Below are 17,043 nucleotides of genomic sequence, written 5' to 3' on the forward strand. Positions count from 1 at the left end.
AAAAAGCAATTCGAAAAATTGGTGGAGTTAATGGAGAAGTTTCCAGAAGTAGGAAGAGGAAAGCCACAATTTGGAAACAATAAATTCAAATTGAGGTGCATCGCCTCAAAATTGCTAAATTAAAATCTTCGCAAAGATTTTTTTTGGTTATTTAAAACACAAAGTAATATTTTTTTTTTATTTTAGTTTTGATTATTCTGGAATGAAGTGATATGTTATATTTTTGTACCATAGTTTACGTTTACATTAAAAAATTAAGTGATATTGTTATTTAATGAATTTATTTAAATAAAATTTAAATATATGCCTGAATAAATAGCACATTAGAAAGAATAAATGAAATTTAATATTTTAATTATTTAGAGGGAAGTCATAATATTATTGCGAATTATTCGAGCCGTATCCTCTTCTTCTCTTTCTATGTCCAAAACATCATTGGTCATTGTAGTATTTGAAGTAGATGGTATTTCTTCCGGAGATTCCACTTGAAAGTGTTGGAAAATATTGTGCAATGCGCAACAAGCATTCACAATTTGCGTAGCCTTTTGAGGAGTGTAATGTAAACCTCGTACAGATAAAAGACATCGAAATCTACTCTTGAGTACACCAATTGTCCGCTCTACAATATTCCGGACCTTTGAGTGTACTGTATTGTAGCGTGCTTGGGGTGAAGAAGCTTCCGCCATGCGATAAGGCGTCATTAAAAATTTGTGCAGAGGATAGCCAGCGTCGCCTAAGAAATTACATTACTCCACTTATTTAGCAATAAATACGATAAAGTCTTACCCAAGATCCAAGTGTTATTCGGTATGTTGTTCTGTAAATGCACTTTCAAATCGCTAACATTGAAAACAAAAGAGTCATGATTTGCGCCTGCATGCCTAGCATCCACATACCGAATAGACATTTTATAATCACAAAGCTAAAAATTTTAAGAAATTATACCATTTTGTTTCTAATATAATTCAGATTTTATACATACAATCATCACGTCTAAACTGTAGTAGCCCTTTCTGTTAAGATAAAGATGTTGCACTTCTTTTCTTGGTGAAATTATGCGAACATGAGTTCCGTCGATGCAACTACTCCCGGGAAAGCACTTTTTGAATAAAATGAAACTTTTGAAGCGTTTTGCTCCTCCTCAGTCATTTGAATTTTAATCCATTGGGCACAAATACGTTTTTCAATTATATTTAGAACCTCTTTAATTACTAAAGATATCGTAGGTTGCGCCAACCCAATGTTAAAATCATTTCCACTGCATTTTTGATAACCACCGTCAGCAAGGAAACGCAGAGTTGCGCATAATTTTAATATAGGAGGTATGGCCGATCCTTGCACACGTTTGTGGAAATGTTCCTTCATCTCATTCAGTAAAAAAAAATGCTTCTTTTTTTAATCGAAAATAACTTATGAATCTGCAATAAACATTATTAAAAAGCAATTCAATTGTGAAAAAACTATGGCTTACTTTGCATTTGGAAGCTGGAATGGATTTGAGTGATCACGAAGGCTTTTTCGTATACGTAGCACATCAATTTTGCCCCCAGTATTTACCCGAGACTATCAGTTCCAAAGTTAAGTACACAGATTCAGGAGGAGCTAGGGAAATCATTTTGTGCTGAAACTGTGCGTCGGGTACTACGTGCGCATGACTTCAATGGCCGAGTAGCCCGAAAAAAGCCATTCATTAGCAAAAAAAACCAACTAAGCCGAGTTACCTTTGCAAGGGAGCTGGAAACCAAAGATTTTAACTTCTGGAATACTGTAATTTTTGCTGACGAGTCGAAATTCAACCTTTTCAGTTCAGATGGAATGGCTTACGTGTGGAGGAAACCCAATACTGAGCTTCAAAGATGTAACATTAGGCCAACTGTTAAACATGGTGGAGGCAGTGTTATGGTATGGACATGTATGTCTGCAGCCGGCGTTGGAAATTTGGTATTTTGGTACCTTAATATATTAAAAGAAAATTTAATCCAAAGTGCCGAGAAACTTGGGATCCGTCAAATTTCCGGTTTTATCAGGACAACGATCCTAAACACAAAGCGTCAATAGTACAGACCTGACATTTAATGAGTCCACCGACCCAGTCAACTGACATGAACCCGACCGAGAATTTATAGTCTTTGTTAGAAAATAACATCCGTAAACACCGCATCAGTAACAAGGAACAGCTAAAAAGTGCCATTTTGGAAGAGTGGAACAAAATTGGAACAGAAAGTACAAAAAAAAAACTAGTTGAGTCCATGCCAGCTAGACTAAAAGCTGTTTTAAAGCTACTAAGTATTACACAAGTTTTAAACAAATTATTTATCTTATTTTTAATTAAAAGTACACTGCATGAAATAAGCTGTGATATGAAATTTGTTTACGTTTCTGGTTTTTGTTTATAAGTTATTAAGTAATAAATAAAAATAATAAATGGAGTATCTTTTATAAACTGCACATTCGTATTAACAACTAGGAGTTCGCATTATTTTGATATGTGTTTTTGTTGTCAAGATATAACATTTCAAATTTTGTAAATTCATTTGAATCATGAAATAAGCTGTGAGCCACTGTATATAAAGATCTCTATATTTCCATCTTTGACATGTGGGGCAATATCTGTTCTCTCCGCAGTTATATATAATTCTATATTCATACTTATTCTTCGCATTTGTGACAATATCGTAACTATCTCTAGAGGCTTCTTTTAGAGATAGTCTCACCAAGTCGGCGATTTTGTGGTTACTTACTTTACATGTACGTAGTGGGAGTTTAATTTTACTTTCCAATGCATATATGCCTATCGTCTTTGAACTAAATCAAATCAAAAAGATAGTTTTTAATCATAATGACGTCATCTCGTTTATCTTTTATTATATATATTCAAAATGCAGACAATAACTTATTAATATTTTTTTTTTGTTTTTATTTCGAAATTAATTAATTAATCATTTACAATACATAAAACAAAATAATTTCGAAAAACTTTAGTAGGGCGTATTCATACTTTCAATTCAATATTGTATCATCGAATTCTTCATCTTTATCAATAGCTTGTACAGCGACCTTACGCAAGACTTTGTTCACAACTTCATTTAAGGAATCCCTTGCACCAACTTCTAAAAGTTGACAGACATAACTAAAAGTAGTATCGTTTTCACGGAGATGCAAAATTGAAACTAAAGCTATCTCGGAATTAGACTTTACATAGCCATTTTTTTCTTTGGTACCGTTAACTAGCATTGGTACGAGCTGTTTAATAACATCTGAGCTCATCTTATCTATAGCTAACGTTTTTGCCAAGTAATTACAACTTTTAGCAACAATCTGTTTTATTTCGTTGCTTTTGTGATTCATAGCCCTTGTAAAGCATGAAACTATTATTGGAGAGAACATAATATTATTCGACATATAAAAGTGCAACAAGCACGTCATTGCGCGAACACCACTGCTTGCAATATTTATTTTATCTGATGCAATACTGGAAGTAATAAATTCAATCAACTTGGACTCATATTTCGAAATAATAATCGTAGGACTTTCTTTTAATGCCACAAACAAAACTGCGGTTCGTCCGTGTTTTAATAGTCCGTCACCATTTCCAGCAACGAAGATTTGAAGCTCTAATAAATCATCCACTTGTTGAATTGATAAATATTTCAAAAGTGCTCCTAAACAACCTGCAGAAGCAGATCGAGTAATGTCTTCTGAATGTCCTATCATATTCAGAAGAGTAGCGCTTAATTGTTGTTTTAAACATTCAGACATTTTTCCTCCAGCCAAATTAATACTTAAACGTATTGCCGCTAACATAGTTTCTCGCACGGACGGATCATCATTAGATTTTATCCCATTATGAATTTCATTAAAAATCGAATCTGGCCGTGAATGTATGATAACCAATTCGGATATTGCTTGTCCAGCTTTCATGCGAACACTTCTATTCGAGTCATGTAAAGCCTTCAGAAATGTTGTTTGTAACTGTGGTAAAAATTGTTTCAACATGACTCCAACTTTTCTCAATAAAATAGCTAACGTTTCCAGTACAGCTGCTTTGACACCTGCATTAAAACGATCTCCTAGAATTCGAATTAGCGGCCCAGTTATTTGAACAACAGATGGCTGTAAAGACTGAGCACTTGTTAGAGAAATAATTTCACCTAATCCTTCAGCAGCATTTTCTTTAACATCTGGCATTCCATTTAAAATTGCTTCTCGAAACACGGGAAGTAGAGGTGTAATTCCTTTTGGAAGGCAAAACCCCGGCATCTCGGAACCTCTAATTTCGCTCGAAGCAAATCGAACAGCTTGTCTTACGTCACACACTAGAGAAATTTGTTGGGTTGAATCCAAAGTTTTTACAACTGAGTTTAACGCATCCCATGAATTTTGTAATATGTCGCGATTAGAATCAGCCATTAGACGTAATAAACAGCGTAACAATTGTGGAACATATTGAGAATAATCTCCTGGAGTGTGTGTACAGAATACACAAAGTAAACTCGACGCCGATTTTCTTATATTTATGCTATCAGATTTTGCTGACATCATTAGAGTGTCGACAATTGTTCGAACACCGATTTCGTCTGTAACTGACAGTATTACTGCTTGACAATAATCTAATTCTTGGTACTCATAGGCAGTGCCTTGTGCATCGGAAAGTGCATGAAGTAAAGCATCTAAAATTTTTGGAAGATATTTTGTTAATGCATCCCCCGCCACCGAAACTAATATGGAAAGGGCTTTTGTATTTACAGGAGGTGCTGTTAGTTGGGGAACAAGATATGGCAATACCACTCGAGATTTAATTGTCATGACTTGGCGAAGGCCATCTAATGTATACTCTGCAACGGTTGGATCAGGGTCGTTCAACCCCTCAAGCATTGAAGGTAAAATATCGTCTAAAGCACGTGAACCAACAGTTGAATGTAAAGATTCAAAAGTTTTTGCCGCCGCTCCTCTCACCTCAGGTAAAGGATCCGATAAAGCTCTTCTTACTGTTGGAACTAGACTGTTGACAAACGACAATACCATTTCTTTAGAAGTTGAGGACATTATTTCCGATAGGCCAATGCAGACTCCTTGGCGTTGATCAGGATGTTCTGAATTAAGTCCTTTCTCTAATATTGGTATTATTTCGGGAAGTACTCTCTCTCCCAATTTTCTCACCAAATCTCCTAAAGTTCGCGCAGCAACTTGACGTTTATCATAGCTAGTGCTTGCCAAACATCCTAAAAGTAAACTAAATAATGTGGGTAAGATTTCTCTTAGTGTGCGTGGTGTGTTTGTTACTACAACTTTCCAAACATGTAGTGATGCTTGTCGTACCATCAGTGATACATCACTCCGACCCATATAAAGACCTGAAAGGACTCTGTTTCGTCTCTCTTCGCCTAAAAATCTTATTATGGCGGTATGAGACTGTTCGGTTCCAAAATTATCATCTTCACTTGCTGTTTCTGTAGTCATTTTCCCAGATACGCCTGATATTCTGTATAGCAAGTCTCCTAATAATTGAACAGAACTAAACCGTATTCTCCAGTTGTTATCAAATAAACCCTTTTCTAGTTCAGGAAGAAGAAGCATCACTGCAGATTCGGCATACAAATTCACTATGCGTTGCCCAGCTTTTAATGCGGTGTCTCGAACATACTCATTCTCATCAGCCAATGCTTTTAATATAGGATTAATTATTTGGCCAATATAAGGAGTAAAATCGTTCGGGAAAGGTCCTGGCATATATATAAACATCATTATATATCCATCTTTTACATGTGGCGCAATATCTGTTCTCTCCGCTGTTGTAATAATATCAGGCATTAATTGATGTAACTTTTGCACTCCTAAACCACCAACAACTTCGGCAAGACCTTGAGCTGCTCCACTGCGATCGACACTACTAGATTCTGATGTCAAGGTTTGCATCAACCATGGTAGTAGATCTTCAAATGAAGATTCACCTATTCCACGAACCATAGCTCCTAATGCTCTGGCAGAAATTGCTCTAACCTCCGGCACGGGATCAAGCAGAGACATCTTTAGACCAGGAATTATATTAGGTAAATATGGCACTAAATCCTTTTGATCGGTAAGGGAATACATATTACCTATGATTTGAGCTGCCATTTTTCGAGTTTCGGTAGATCTATCCATGAAAGCTCGCTCAACCACAGGCATTATTAGGGCCAAAGATGGTGCATCTATAAAATGTACAAATTTTGTTTGAAGTAAACTATGCAAACAATTTGAAGTATTTTTTGATGGATCTTCTAAAGCCGTCAACAATATGGGAACAATAGCTTGAATTTCGGGATTTTTTATTACGGATCCTATGACTTTGAGGGCATCAGCACCAGCTTCCTGCACTTTAGTATGTGAGTCACCAAGTACTTCGATTAGTTTTGGAACTATATTAGGTAAACATGATGACAATTGCTTGGGTGCACAAAAAGCCATAGCTCCCAGAAGTTCAACCGAAGCTGTCTTCGTTCGCCAGGAATCTTCATCTAACGCATTAAGTAAAGATGGAAGAACAAGTTTAACTCCATGTGCGGAAAGTTTGCCCATAACTACTTTTGCCGTATCATCAGCCGCTTGCCTAACGTATTGAGAAGAGTCTCCAAAACATTGCAATAGATGAGGTAGTACATGAACAATGTAAGGCTCAAATAAACGTCCAAGCATTGTACATAATACTTCAAAAGCAAAAAGTGCACCTTCTCGTGATTTATAATTTTTTTTTTCTTGTATAAATGTCGTTAGTTTTGACATTATATCGAATTGTTTCAATGACAAAATCCCCAAGCCTTTTACAATGCCCGCAATTCCATAAGCTGCACCTCTCCGCTCTCCATACTTATCAGATTTTATTAGTTGTTGCAATAATTTTTTTATAATTTCAGGAGCTTTCTCTTTTACCGATGAAACTAAATGTGGTAAGCAATTAGCCACAGCTTCCTGTACTTGTTGAGAAGGTGTTGACAGAGCTGAAATTAATCTTCGCACTATTGGTTCAATTCGAGTATCATCAGTTTCTAAGTGTCGAGCTAATGATCCCATTAAAATGACCACAGCTTGTCTAACGTTATCGTAGCTTTGTGATTTCGGTGCTTTGTCTAAAAAGTCTTCGAAAACAGGTAACAAATTGACTATAGTTTCTTTTCCATGACAATCCACTATACAAAGGGCAGAGGCAAGCATTTCTTTATGGACAGTTTCATTACGATCTCTAAATCCTTGCGCTACCATAAATTGCATAATTTCGTTAACGTCGTCAACATCAAAAAATTTCGAAACTTGTGATATTGATATTGAAATTCCTCTTCGAGGCTCCCATTGATCTATAGCAGGAAAAATTTCTCGATCGAATTGATCCAATTTAGGAGGAATCATGGTCAGTTTTTCTCTGTATATATCGAGTAAGGATTTTATTGTATATTTTACCTGTTGATGGTTAGTGAAAAGTAATTGCACTAGAGATGCAGAAGCAGCTTTTTGTATACATAGCTCCTTATGTGTAACAAGCAAAAGTACATCATCTAATTCAGGTGGTGCAAATTTAGCCGCTTCCCACAAATCTGAAGCTAATTTGCGATTTTCATCCGAAGTATCATATATAGCAATCCACAATAGAAGTTTCAAGCGTGAAATTAAATTTTGGTGCATTTCATTGTTAATCAAAATAACTTTTTTAATAATTTTTAGAACCCTCAAGGCAACTTCTCTTACTGACTCTTTGCTGTTTTCCAATGAATTTAAAAATAGCTCTATCTCATCGTCGGTAGCATATGCGCAGTAGTCTTCGCCAGAACTTAAATTTGCCACTTCCAAAATTGCACCTACGGCTTGTGTTTGAACTCTTCCTTGGTAAATATTTATCAAATTGAGTAATAATTTCGACATTTCTAAACGAGGCATGTACTTAGGATGATTGTAGTCTGTAACTTCACCAAACACCGTAAAGCCTCTAATTTGAGCATGACTTTCAATCAATTGAATACCAATCAACAACAATTCTTCGCTGTTCGCTACGAAATTTGTCGCAAACGCTCGTTTTAAAAACTCAAATGTATATGTGAAGGACGGGGCACTAAATAGAGGGTTTGATGCATTTTCACTGTCATCAGTATGATGGTGTAGTAAGATTTTATTAATGTTAAATAAAATACTTTTGATGATCTCGTTCATATCATTTGTTATCCATTCATTTGGTAGATCTAAGCGTGGGTTTTCTAGACGTAAAGTCATTAAAGCTATATTTCTACCCAATTCGAAGCTATCTTCAAAGCATGCTTCTCGTAATTTGAAATAAAGTTTTGCCAACGATTCTCCTGCGATTGGACATGAAAGTAACTTTAATAGTTGCATTAATAACTTGTGAAAATGTAATGAAACTGCTTTAGGATTTCCTGCGAATGCCGCCTCTAACATAGATATGGCACATTTTAACTTTTTATTAAGAAGGCCAACACGTTCTTTCGTATAATTTTCTTTTTCAATTTGATTTTTAATAGCCTCTTGCTGTTTTTGTGAAAGTTCTGATAGGTTTGTTTTGCCCTTATATCGTTTTTTCTCACTTTCACTACTGATTGTTTTTTCGTTTTGATGTTTGTTTTCTCGCCCGTGTCCAGTTGTACCATATATATCACTTTTAACAGCTTTCTCATCGGACATCTCTTGTTTTGGTGTTAAATATATGTAGTATTCCTCTTCAGTAATATCACTACTTTCAACACTTATTAAATCCGTTATAATTTCTTGCATTAGTATTGGTAATAATTTCCCAGGACTTAGTCGAATAATTGTAGAAATGGAATTTTCATAGGTTTTTTTCAATTGAAATTTATCTATTATTATATTTGTAATTTCTTTAGCATTAACCGAAACAAATATTTCTGGATCAAAATTAAACTTGCTTTTTAAAATGGTTTCCCAGAAAACCGAGTTGTTACAAAACACACCAGGGTGATGGCATATAAGTAGAGCCTGCAAAGCTAGTTTTTTAGCTTCACCAGGAATTTGTTCAAAATTACAAATACTTTGCATTATTTCTACTAAAATATTTGAAGTAGCAAGATTTTCTTCATGATAACCATCATGATCGGTACTAAATTTAATATTATCTAACTGATTTTCTAGTTCGACCATAATATTATTAATATAATCTACACCCTCGATTGCATTCATCAATCTTGGGAGCAAACTCAGAGTATATGTTCTCAGCTTTTCGGAATTTGAAATTAAATTATAAACTATAGCCTTAAATAGAACATTCAATGAACCTTTAAGTTTATCAGAGTATTGCGTTAATAATTTTTCAGCCATCAATGATACGTAGCATAATGTTTCAGGGGGTGCAGCTGCCATGAATCGTTCGGAAAAAAATATCAGCTTATTAACGTCAAATATAGTGTTCCAAAAACTTCCAAATAAGGGATCGCTAGTTATTGTAATTGTTTGTATAATGATGCAAGTAGCGCAAACCGATTCACATACAAGTGAAATTTGTAGAGGACTTTGTAATCCTTTCTCTACTATTTTTATAAGTAGGGGTGTCAAATTGAGCTCATGGTGTAATTTTGCATTGTTAAGACCAGCTAAAAACCATTGAAGATATGATATTCTTACTGTTTGCGTAGTCGTTTTTAGATCCAATCCCCTTTTAAAGATATCGATGATTGATTTTGGTAATTCACCAATAAATTTTAACATCCACAAGCTAAACATATCCAAAGTGCAGCAAATAACCCTTTCTTGAATTTCAGTCTGTAACGCTTTCGAAAAAAGTTCCATAGCGAGATGTAATACAATTGGTGTTTCCTTGTCAGAAATTCCGTTGCAACTTAAGTATCCTGCGCCCTACAAAGAAATATTTTTTTCAGAAGGATATAGTTATTAAAAGTTATAATAAGTGAAATTTTAAAAACACGAACTAAGAATTCAATAACATTTAAAAGAAATTGTATGCTATTTCTACGTATGTTTATATAGTAAACTATTTTATTTTTTTAATATATACAAATTTCTCTGCGCTAACTACCGTGGGATAAGCCTCCTCAACATCGCGTATAAGGTTCTATCGAGCGCTTTGTGTGAAAGATTAAAGCCCACCGTGAACCAACTGATTGGACCTTATCAGTGTGGCTTTAAACCTGGCAAATCAACAACCGACCAAATATTCACCATGCGCCAAATTTTGAAATTGAGCAGGTACAATCTTTTATACTAGTGTACAACTGCTGGCGTATGCCGATGATATTGATATCAAACTCTATAAGTCACTCATTATTCTCGTTATTGATATTGATATCAAACTCTATAAGTCACTCATTATTCGCGTTCTGCTCATGGTGCAGAGGCATGGACGATGACAACAACTGATGAGTCGACGTTGCCAGTTTTCGAGAGAAAGGTTCTGCGAAAGATTTATGGTCCTTTGCGCATTGGCCAAGCGAATATCGCATTCGATGGAACGATGAGCTGTATGAGATATACGACGACATTGACATAGTTCAGCGAATTAAAAGACAGCAGCTACGCTGGTTAGGTCATGTTGTCCGAATGGACGAAAACACTCTAGCTCTGAAAATATTCGACGCAGTACCCGCCGGGGGAAGCAGAGGAAGAGGAAGACCTCTAATCCGTTGGAGTTGGAGAGTTCGCTTGGAATATCCAATTGACGCCACGTTGCGAAAAGAATAAACGACTTGCGCGCTCTTATTAACTCGGCTATAAACGCGTAAGCGGTGTCTACGCCAATAAAGAAGAAGGTACGAGAGCAGGGCTAATTAAAATTTTCATGTGCTACCAAGATTCTGATTGTAAACAAGCAAAATTGTTGCATTTGTAACGAATAACAACCTGAAGAGATTCAAGAGCTGTCATTTGATCTAGAAAAAACAATGGTTTGGTGTGGTTTGTAGACCAGTAAAATCATCGGTCCATATTTCATCAAAAATGATGCTGGTGAAAACGTAACCATCAATAGCGACGGTTATCGTGCCATGATAACCGACTATTTGACGACGGCACTTCCCACTTTACTTCAATCAATGGATTTATTGAGAAAACACTTCGGTGAGCATAAATTTAAGGTTTTGGACCGGACGGTTGGCCACCAAGATCATGTGATTTCACACCGTGAGAATATGTAAAGCCTAAAGTCTATGCGATCAATACCGCTTCGATTAAGGCTTTGGATCGAAATATTACGTGTATCATTCGCCAATTACCAGAAGAAATGCTCGAAAGAGTCATGGAAAATGGACTCAACAGATGGACCATCAGACGTAGCCGCAGCCAACATTTCAAAAAGATAATCTCCCAAAAATAAATGCCAAAGATTTATCTTTCGAATAATAATAAACATTCCCCATTAAATTTGAAGTTTCTGAGTTTTGAGGGGAAGTAGGGAACTCGAAATGGATCACCCTTTAATTGGTTGTAAAGTATTTTTTTAATACATCCATACACCGAAATTTCATAGAGTCATTAGATCCTGACAACCCTCTATGTGGGTTTGGGTCCGTGGCACCTGACCACTAGCAAAATTATGAGATCTACTTGATGGATTTACTGCCAGACATTCCGTCGATCTCTTCTGATACAAAGCACTTCTAAGCTAGTTTGGTCGAATGTTTTGGGTCGTTATCCTGTTCAAATTACCTTTTTATAAGCATTAACATAACCTCTTTCAATTGGTTTACATACTCTATTCAGTCCACCATGGCATAAATGAAATATATGAGATCATAATGCTAAGTAAAATATATTTAATAGTTTTAGAAGTGTACCCAGAATGATATGTGTTTGGTAATGAACTTACGTACATTTCGTACCTTGTTTCTTAAAAAAAGCAACTTTGATTTCATCAGTCCACAGCATATTCCGCCATTTTGTAGATGACCAATTGCAATGTTCTTTCGAGCCACAATAGTCTTCTACGATTTGTAAAAGCAACAACTACAATCTCATTTTTTAAGATGCTTGATTTTACATATCGTATAACCTCTGTATTTTAATATTGCCTTTTTTTTTAATTTTTCCCCCACGATTTTCGGCATTATCATTGTAATTTTTAAAATTTTATATTACTGTGTAGCTGTATCCCACTATTACCATGATTCCCGGTAGGTTCTGTCTTGTTTCCAAATATCTATCCCTACCATAATAAACCCGAAAGTTGACTTGGCAAGACAGTATGTGCTAGAAAAATCTTAGATTAGAAGGTGTTGCATTCACGGGTTTTATTTACTAGCGTAGCAGCAAAATTTCAAGAATTATTGCTGTGCTATCGCTACCGCTCTCACTTTGTCGGGAGCCACAGCAGAGGTATAGCATAACAATGTAAAAGTAGGTGCTCTGCTCTGCTCCGAGTTTTGTTAGGTAAAAAACTATAGCTGTAGCGAGAGCAAAAAATGATGTGCTGTGCTCTGCTCTGGCGTAGCGTTAGCAAAAAATTGGGAGCGGTAGTAGAGCTGAGCTAAAGAAAATTTTTATTTGCTACAGCTGCGCATGTGTTTGTTGTTTTTTTTTTTCTTTTTTGCTATTTTCTGTCATAATATTTGAATTAAGAGAATAATTCAGCCAAAAAAATGTTATGCAAATCATTTTGGCACTTGTTGCATCAAGCGGCTTGAATCTCCTCTCTCGTATAAAAACGGTGTCCCCGGAGCGATCTTTTGAGCTTGGTGAACAGCCAGAAGTCGCACGGCGCCAGATGCGGAACGATATGGGTTGAGTTTTTGGCGAAATGATCACGAATTACGAGGGCAGTATGGGATGGTGCATTATCGTGGTGTAAAAACCAAGAATTGTCTTTCCACAATTCCGGCCTTTTTAGGCGGATAGGCGATCAAATAATATAATATTCCTTGTTGACTGTTTGACCGTTTGGAAGGAATTCATAATGCACAACACCACGATAATCGAAGAAAACAGTCAACATGACCTTGATTTTTGAGCGACTTTGGCGCGATTTTTTTGGTCTCGACTCTCTTTTGGCACGATATTCGCTCGATTGATCGGTTGTTTCGGGGTCGTAAGCATAGATCCAAGTCTCATCGCCAGTTATAATGCGTTTCATGATACCCTAGTAGTCGGAAAGCATCGTTTCACACACTTCAACGCGACGCCTTTTTTCCAAAAAATGCAATGTTTTCGGTACCAGTCGAGATTTGACGCGCTTGAGGCCCAAAACATCCTTCAAAATGGTATTGGCTGAGCCTTTCGGTATGCCAACTTCATCAGCAAGGTCTCTAATTGTTAATCGACGGTTTTTCAACACCAAATCTTTGATTTGTTGAACGTGAGCTTCGCCGGTTGAGGTTGATGGTCGCCCTGGACGCTCTTCGACACGTTCACGGCCGGCTTGGAACTCACTATACCACTTGTAAACATTTTTTTTAGACATAGCCTCATCACCAAAGGCTTTTTGCACCATCTTCAAAGTATCCGCAGCAGAAAAATGATTCCGTAAACAAAATTTAATGCAAATTCTCTGCTCAACAAATTTCGACATCGCAAAAAACGAAAAACTCAGTTTTAGCAGCTCACAAAACGACATGTATCTCAAACATTAATGAATATTTTGACATGAAATTTAACATAAATGTGACTGACAGTACTACCAACCTAAAAAAAAATAATTCTCCAAATCCTTCGACACGCGCAATTTAAATTCAAATGTTACCTTATTTTTTGGGCACAGTAGTACATACATATACTTTCCCCTTTTTTATATACATACTTACCACTAGTTTAAGATGTTAGGTTAAGTTTTAGGCTAAACCATGAAATTCTGGTAATAGTTGATTCATTTTTGCTGACGCCCTCTGAAGTTTTAGTTTTCAATTCTAATAATTATCAATTCTAATATTTTTTCAATTCTAACCGTGGAGGATGGAGTCATGTGTAGAAGTTTACGAAGGTGAGAGAAGTTATCTGATTTCCAGGACGATGTGACCAAACATGCCTTCTATGAGAGTTTGGAGCGCACCTATGAGAGTTGCCAACGACGCGATGTAAAAATCCCGCCTCTATCAAAAAACGTACGTCTACAAACTCAAAGAAGGTTTGACGTCGAAAATCTGCAATCACACAAGACAGCTGAACGATTTTTTACTCGACTTGCACTCCTGCCCTCTGAGAGTAAGGGAACTGTGGGACCGCATTTCAAGCTTCTTACATACAGCTACAAATGAATACATTGGTTTTCGGAAAAAAACAAAAGAACAGCTGGTACGATGAGGAGTGCCGTGTCGAAGGGGAGAGAAAACAGACTGCATACCTCGCAACGTTACGATCGACCACAACACGTGCGGGATAAGATAGATACCGAGAGTTGAAGAGGGAAGCGAGACGTATTTGCAGACAGAAAAAGAAAGAGGCCGAAATTCGTAAGTATGAAGAGCTTGACAAGTATAAGGTTTCAAGAGCGGAGCATACTCTTGTAGAACCCCTAAAGGTGATCTAGTGAGCGATGCACAGAGCATACTAAAATTATGGAAGGAACACTTCTCCAGCCTGCTGAATGGCAGTGAAAGTATAACGCCACGGGAAAGCCGAACCCAAATTCCCAATCGATGACATAGTAGCAGACGTTCCATTGCCCGACCACGAAGAAGTTCGAATAGCAATTACCCGCCTGAAGAACAACAAAGCGGCGGGGGCCGATGGATTGCCGGCCGAGCTATTCAAACACGGCGACAAAGAACTGATAAGGAGCACGCATCAGCTTATTTGTAAAATATGGTCGGACGAAAGCATGCCCATCTATTGGAATTTAAGTGTTCTCTGCCCAATCCACAAAAAGGCAGACCCCACAATCTGCGCCAACTACTGTGGGATAAGCGTCCTCAACATCGCACATAAGGTCCTATCGAGCGTATTGTGTGAAAGATTACAGCCCATTGTCATCAAACTGATTGGACCTTATCAGTGTGGCTTTAGACTTGGCAACAGACCAGATATTCACCCTGGGCCAAATCTTGGAAAAGTCCCGTGAAAGGAGAATCGACACACACCACCTCTTCAACGATTTCAAAGCTGCTTTCGACAGCACGAAAAGGAGCTGACTTTACGCCGCGATGTCTAAATTTGGTATCCCCGCAGAACTAATTCGGCTGTGAAACTGACGTTGAGTAACACCAAAAGCTCCGTCCGAGCCCTTCGATACCAAAGAACCCAGAAAATAATTCGAGATGCAGAACTAAACCGAGAAGGTACACTCTTTTATAAGAGTGCGTATGCTGATGATATTGATATCATTGGCCTTAACAACCGCGTCGACGTTACGAGTTTTCGAGAGAAAGGCTCTGCGAAAAAATTATGGTCCCCTTTGCGCGTTGGCGAATATCACATTCGATGTAACAGCGGCTACGCTGGCTAGATCATGTCGCCCGAATGGACGAAAATACTCCAGCTCTGAAAGTATTCGACGCAGAACCTGCCGGGGGAAACAGAGGAAAAAGGAAGAGGAAAACCTTCACTCTATTGGAATGACCAGGTGCAGAAGGACCTGCCTTCGCTTGGAATCTCAAATTCTCCTTATATATATGGGTATATCGAATTATATGGGTATATCGAATCGAATTCCGAGATTCTTACCTAATTTAAGCTTAAATGACTGGACTATAAGCAGTATCTACGCCAGTAAAGAAGAAGAATAACCGTGCCTAAAGCATATTTATATTTTAAACCACATAACATGAGATGCTTAGATAAGCCTTAAGCAAGTAAGGCTGCAACTTTAAAAACATACTCAGGAAACCAAACGAAACCATCAATGGAGCCGATCGTTGTCATGCCACAGAATCAGTCCTCCTCGCATTGAGGCCGCTTTTCGCGTAGCACTCGGCTCAATCACATTAATTGAAATCGATACGTTTGAAATTGCAAAGTGCAAAGAGTACAAAAATAATAAAATAGCTTTCAAAAATTAAGTAAAAAAAAGTCGTTTACCAATTTTCGTTTACCAAATTTCGATACCGTTGACTTCATTTAATGTGATTGATCCGAGTGCTACGCGAAAAGCGGCCTCAATGCTAGGAGAGGCAAGAAAAACTAATTCTGTTGCATGACAACGATCGGCTTCCACCTTGACAGTTTTACCGTAATAGTAGCCGTGTTTTGCCAGAAAGATGCGAAAATGTTGTCACTAGTGATGAGCAATACTTCGAATAATTCATTTGTAAGCATTTCCTTACAATAAAATTGCATTTTCATAAAAAAAAACAGCGACAAATTAGTTGCACACCTAATGGTATATTTTCGTATTAAAAGTGATTCTCAATTATTAAAGGAGAAAACACAACAAAAACAAAGCAGAATGCAATTATTATTATTTGATTCATGGAAGCTTATAAAGACATGACCAGAAGCTTTATGAAGGGCGCTAAAATAAAGTCGATATGCTAGAAGGTGTTTTTTAGACATGTATTTTTCAAGCAGAAATCAAATCATAATTATATTTTAATGTAATGTTAATTATTATAATTAAATGTTATGGCCAAAGGAGAAAACATAAAAAAGCAAAGCAGAATGCAATTATTATTATTCGATTCATGGAAGCTTAGAGAGACATGACCAGAAGTTTTGTTAAGGGTAACAAAAATAAAGTCGATGCACTAAAGGACATGTAGTTTTCAAACAGAAATCAAAAGCTATTATAATTTAATGTTATGGCAAAAATTTAACTATAGATAAGTTTGACATTAGGGTTCAAAAATGATTTCGGCAAGTGCGCGCAACGACTGACTCGCATAAATTCCAATCAAGAGGACTACTTTCGTCCACTTTTTGCAGCAATTCAAGTGATGATCGTTCAGTTTCAATTCTAACGCGTGTAGGAGTTTGTGAGCCCGCAAGCCAATATCCTACCGCAAAATTTTAAATAAAATGGATACGCACACCTTCAGTTGCTTTGCGCGGTTTTGGTATTAAATGTGCACAATTTGCAAACGTTATTCAGGAGTAAGTATATTACTGTGATCAAATTGAAAGGTGAATTTTGTACATTTCATCCTCTTCAAAGTAATCCTCTCCTGCTGCAAT

General features: G+C 36.9%; 2 protein-coding genes across 2 annotated transcripts in view; both read right to left on the bottom strand.

The window, feature by feature from the left end:
* Window positions 1-311: 311 nt before the first annotated feature.
* On the bottom strand, window positions 312-1,752 carry LOC120780569 (putative nuclease HARBI1). Its single transcript, XM_040112828.1, has 3 exons — window positions 983-1,752; window positions 787-922; window positions 312-733 (listed from the first exon to the last, which is right to left on the bottom strand). Exons 1-3 carry the CDS (start codon window positions 986-988, stop codon window positions 360-362), a joined length of 516 nt encoding a protein of 171 aa, XP_039968762.1. The 5' UTR covers window positions 989-1,752; the 3' UTR covers window positions 312-359.
* Window positions 1,753-2,900: 1,148 nt separating this feature from the next.
* Window positions 2,901-17,043, bottom strand: part of LOC120780948 (eIF-2-alpha kinase activator GCN1) — a 28,135-nt gene continuing 13,992 nt past the window's right edge. The window contains exon 4 of the mRNA XM_040113178.1: window positions 2,901-9,849. Coding sequence (XP_039969112.1) covers window positions 3,001-9,849 — 6,849 coding nt within the window. The 3' untranslated portion in view covers window positions 2,901-3,000. The remainder of the gene's footprint in view (window positions 9,850-17,043) is intronic.

Source organism: Bactrocera tryoni, unplaced genomic scaffold (genome assembly GCF_016617805.1).
Source record: "Bactrocera tryoni isolate S06 unplaced genomic scaffold, CSIRO_BtryS06_freeze2 scaffold_25, whole genome shotgun sequence".
In the NCBI taxonomy this organism is placed as follows: Eukaryota; Metazoa; Arthropoda; class Insecta; order Diptera; family Tephritidae; genus Bactrocera; species Bactrocera tryoni.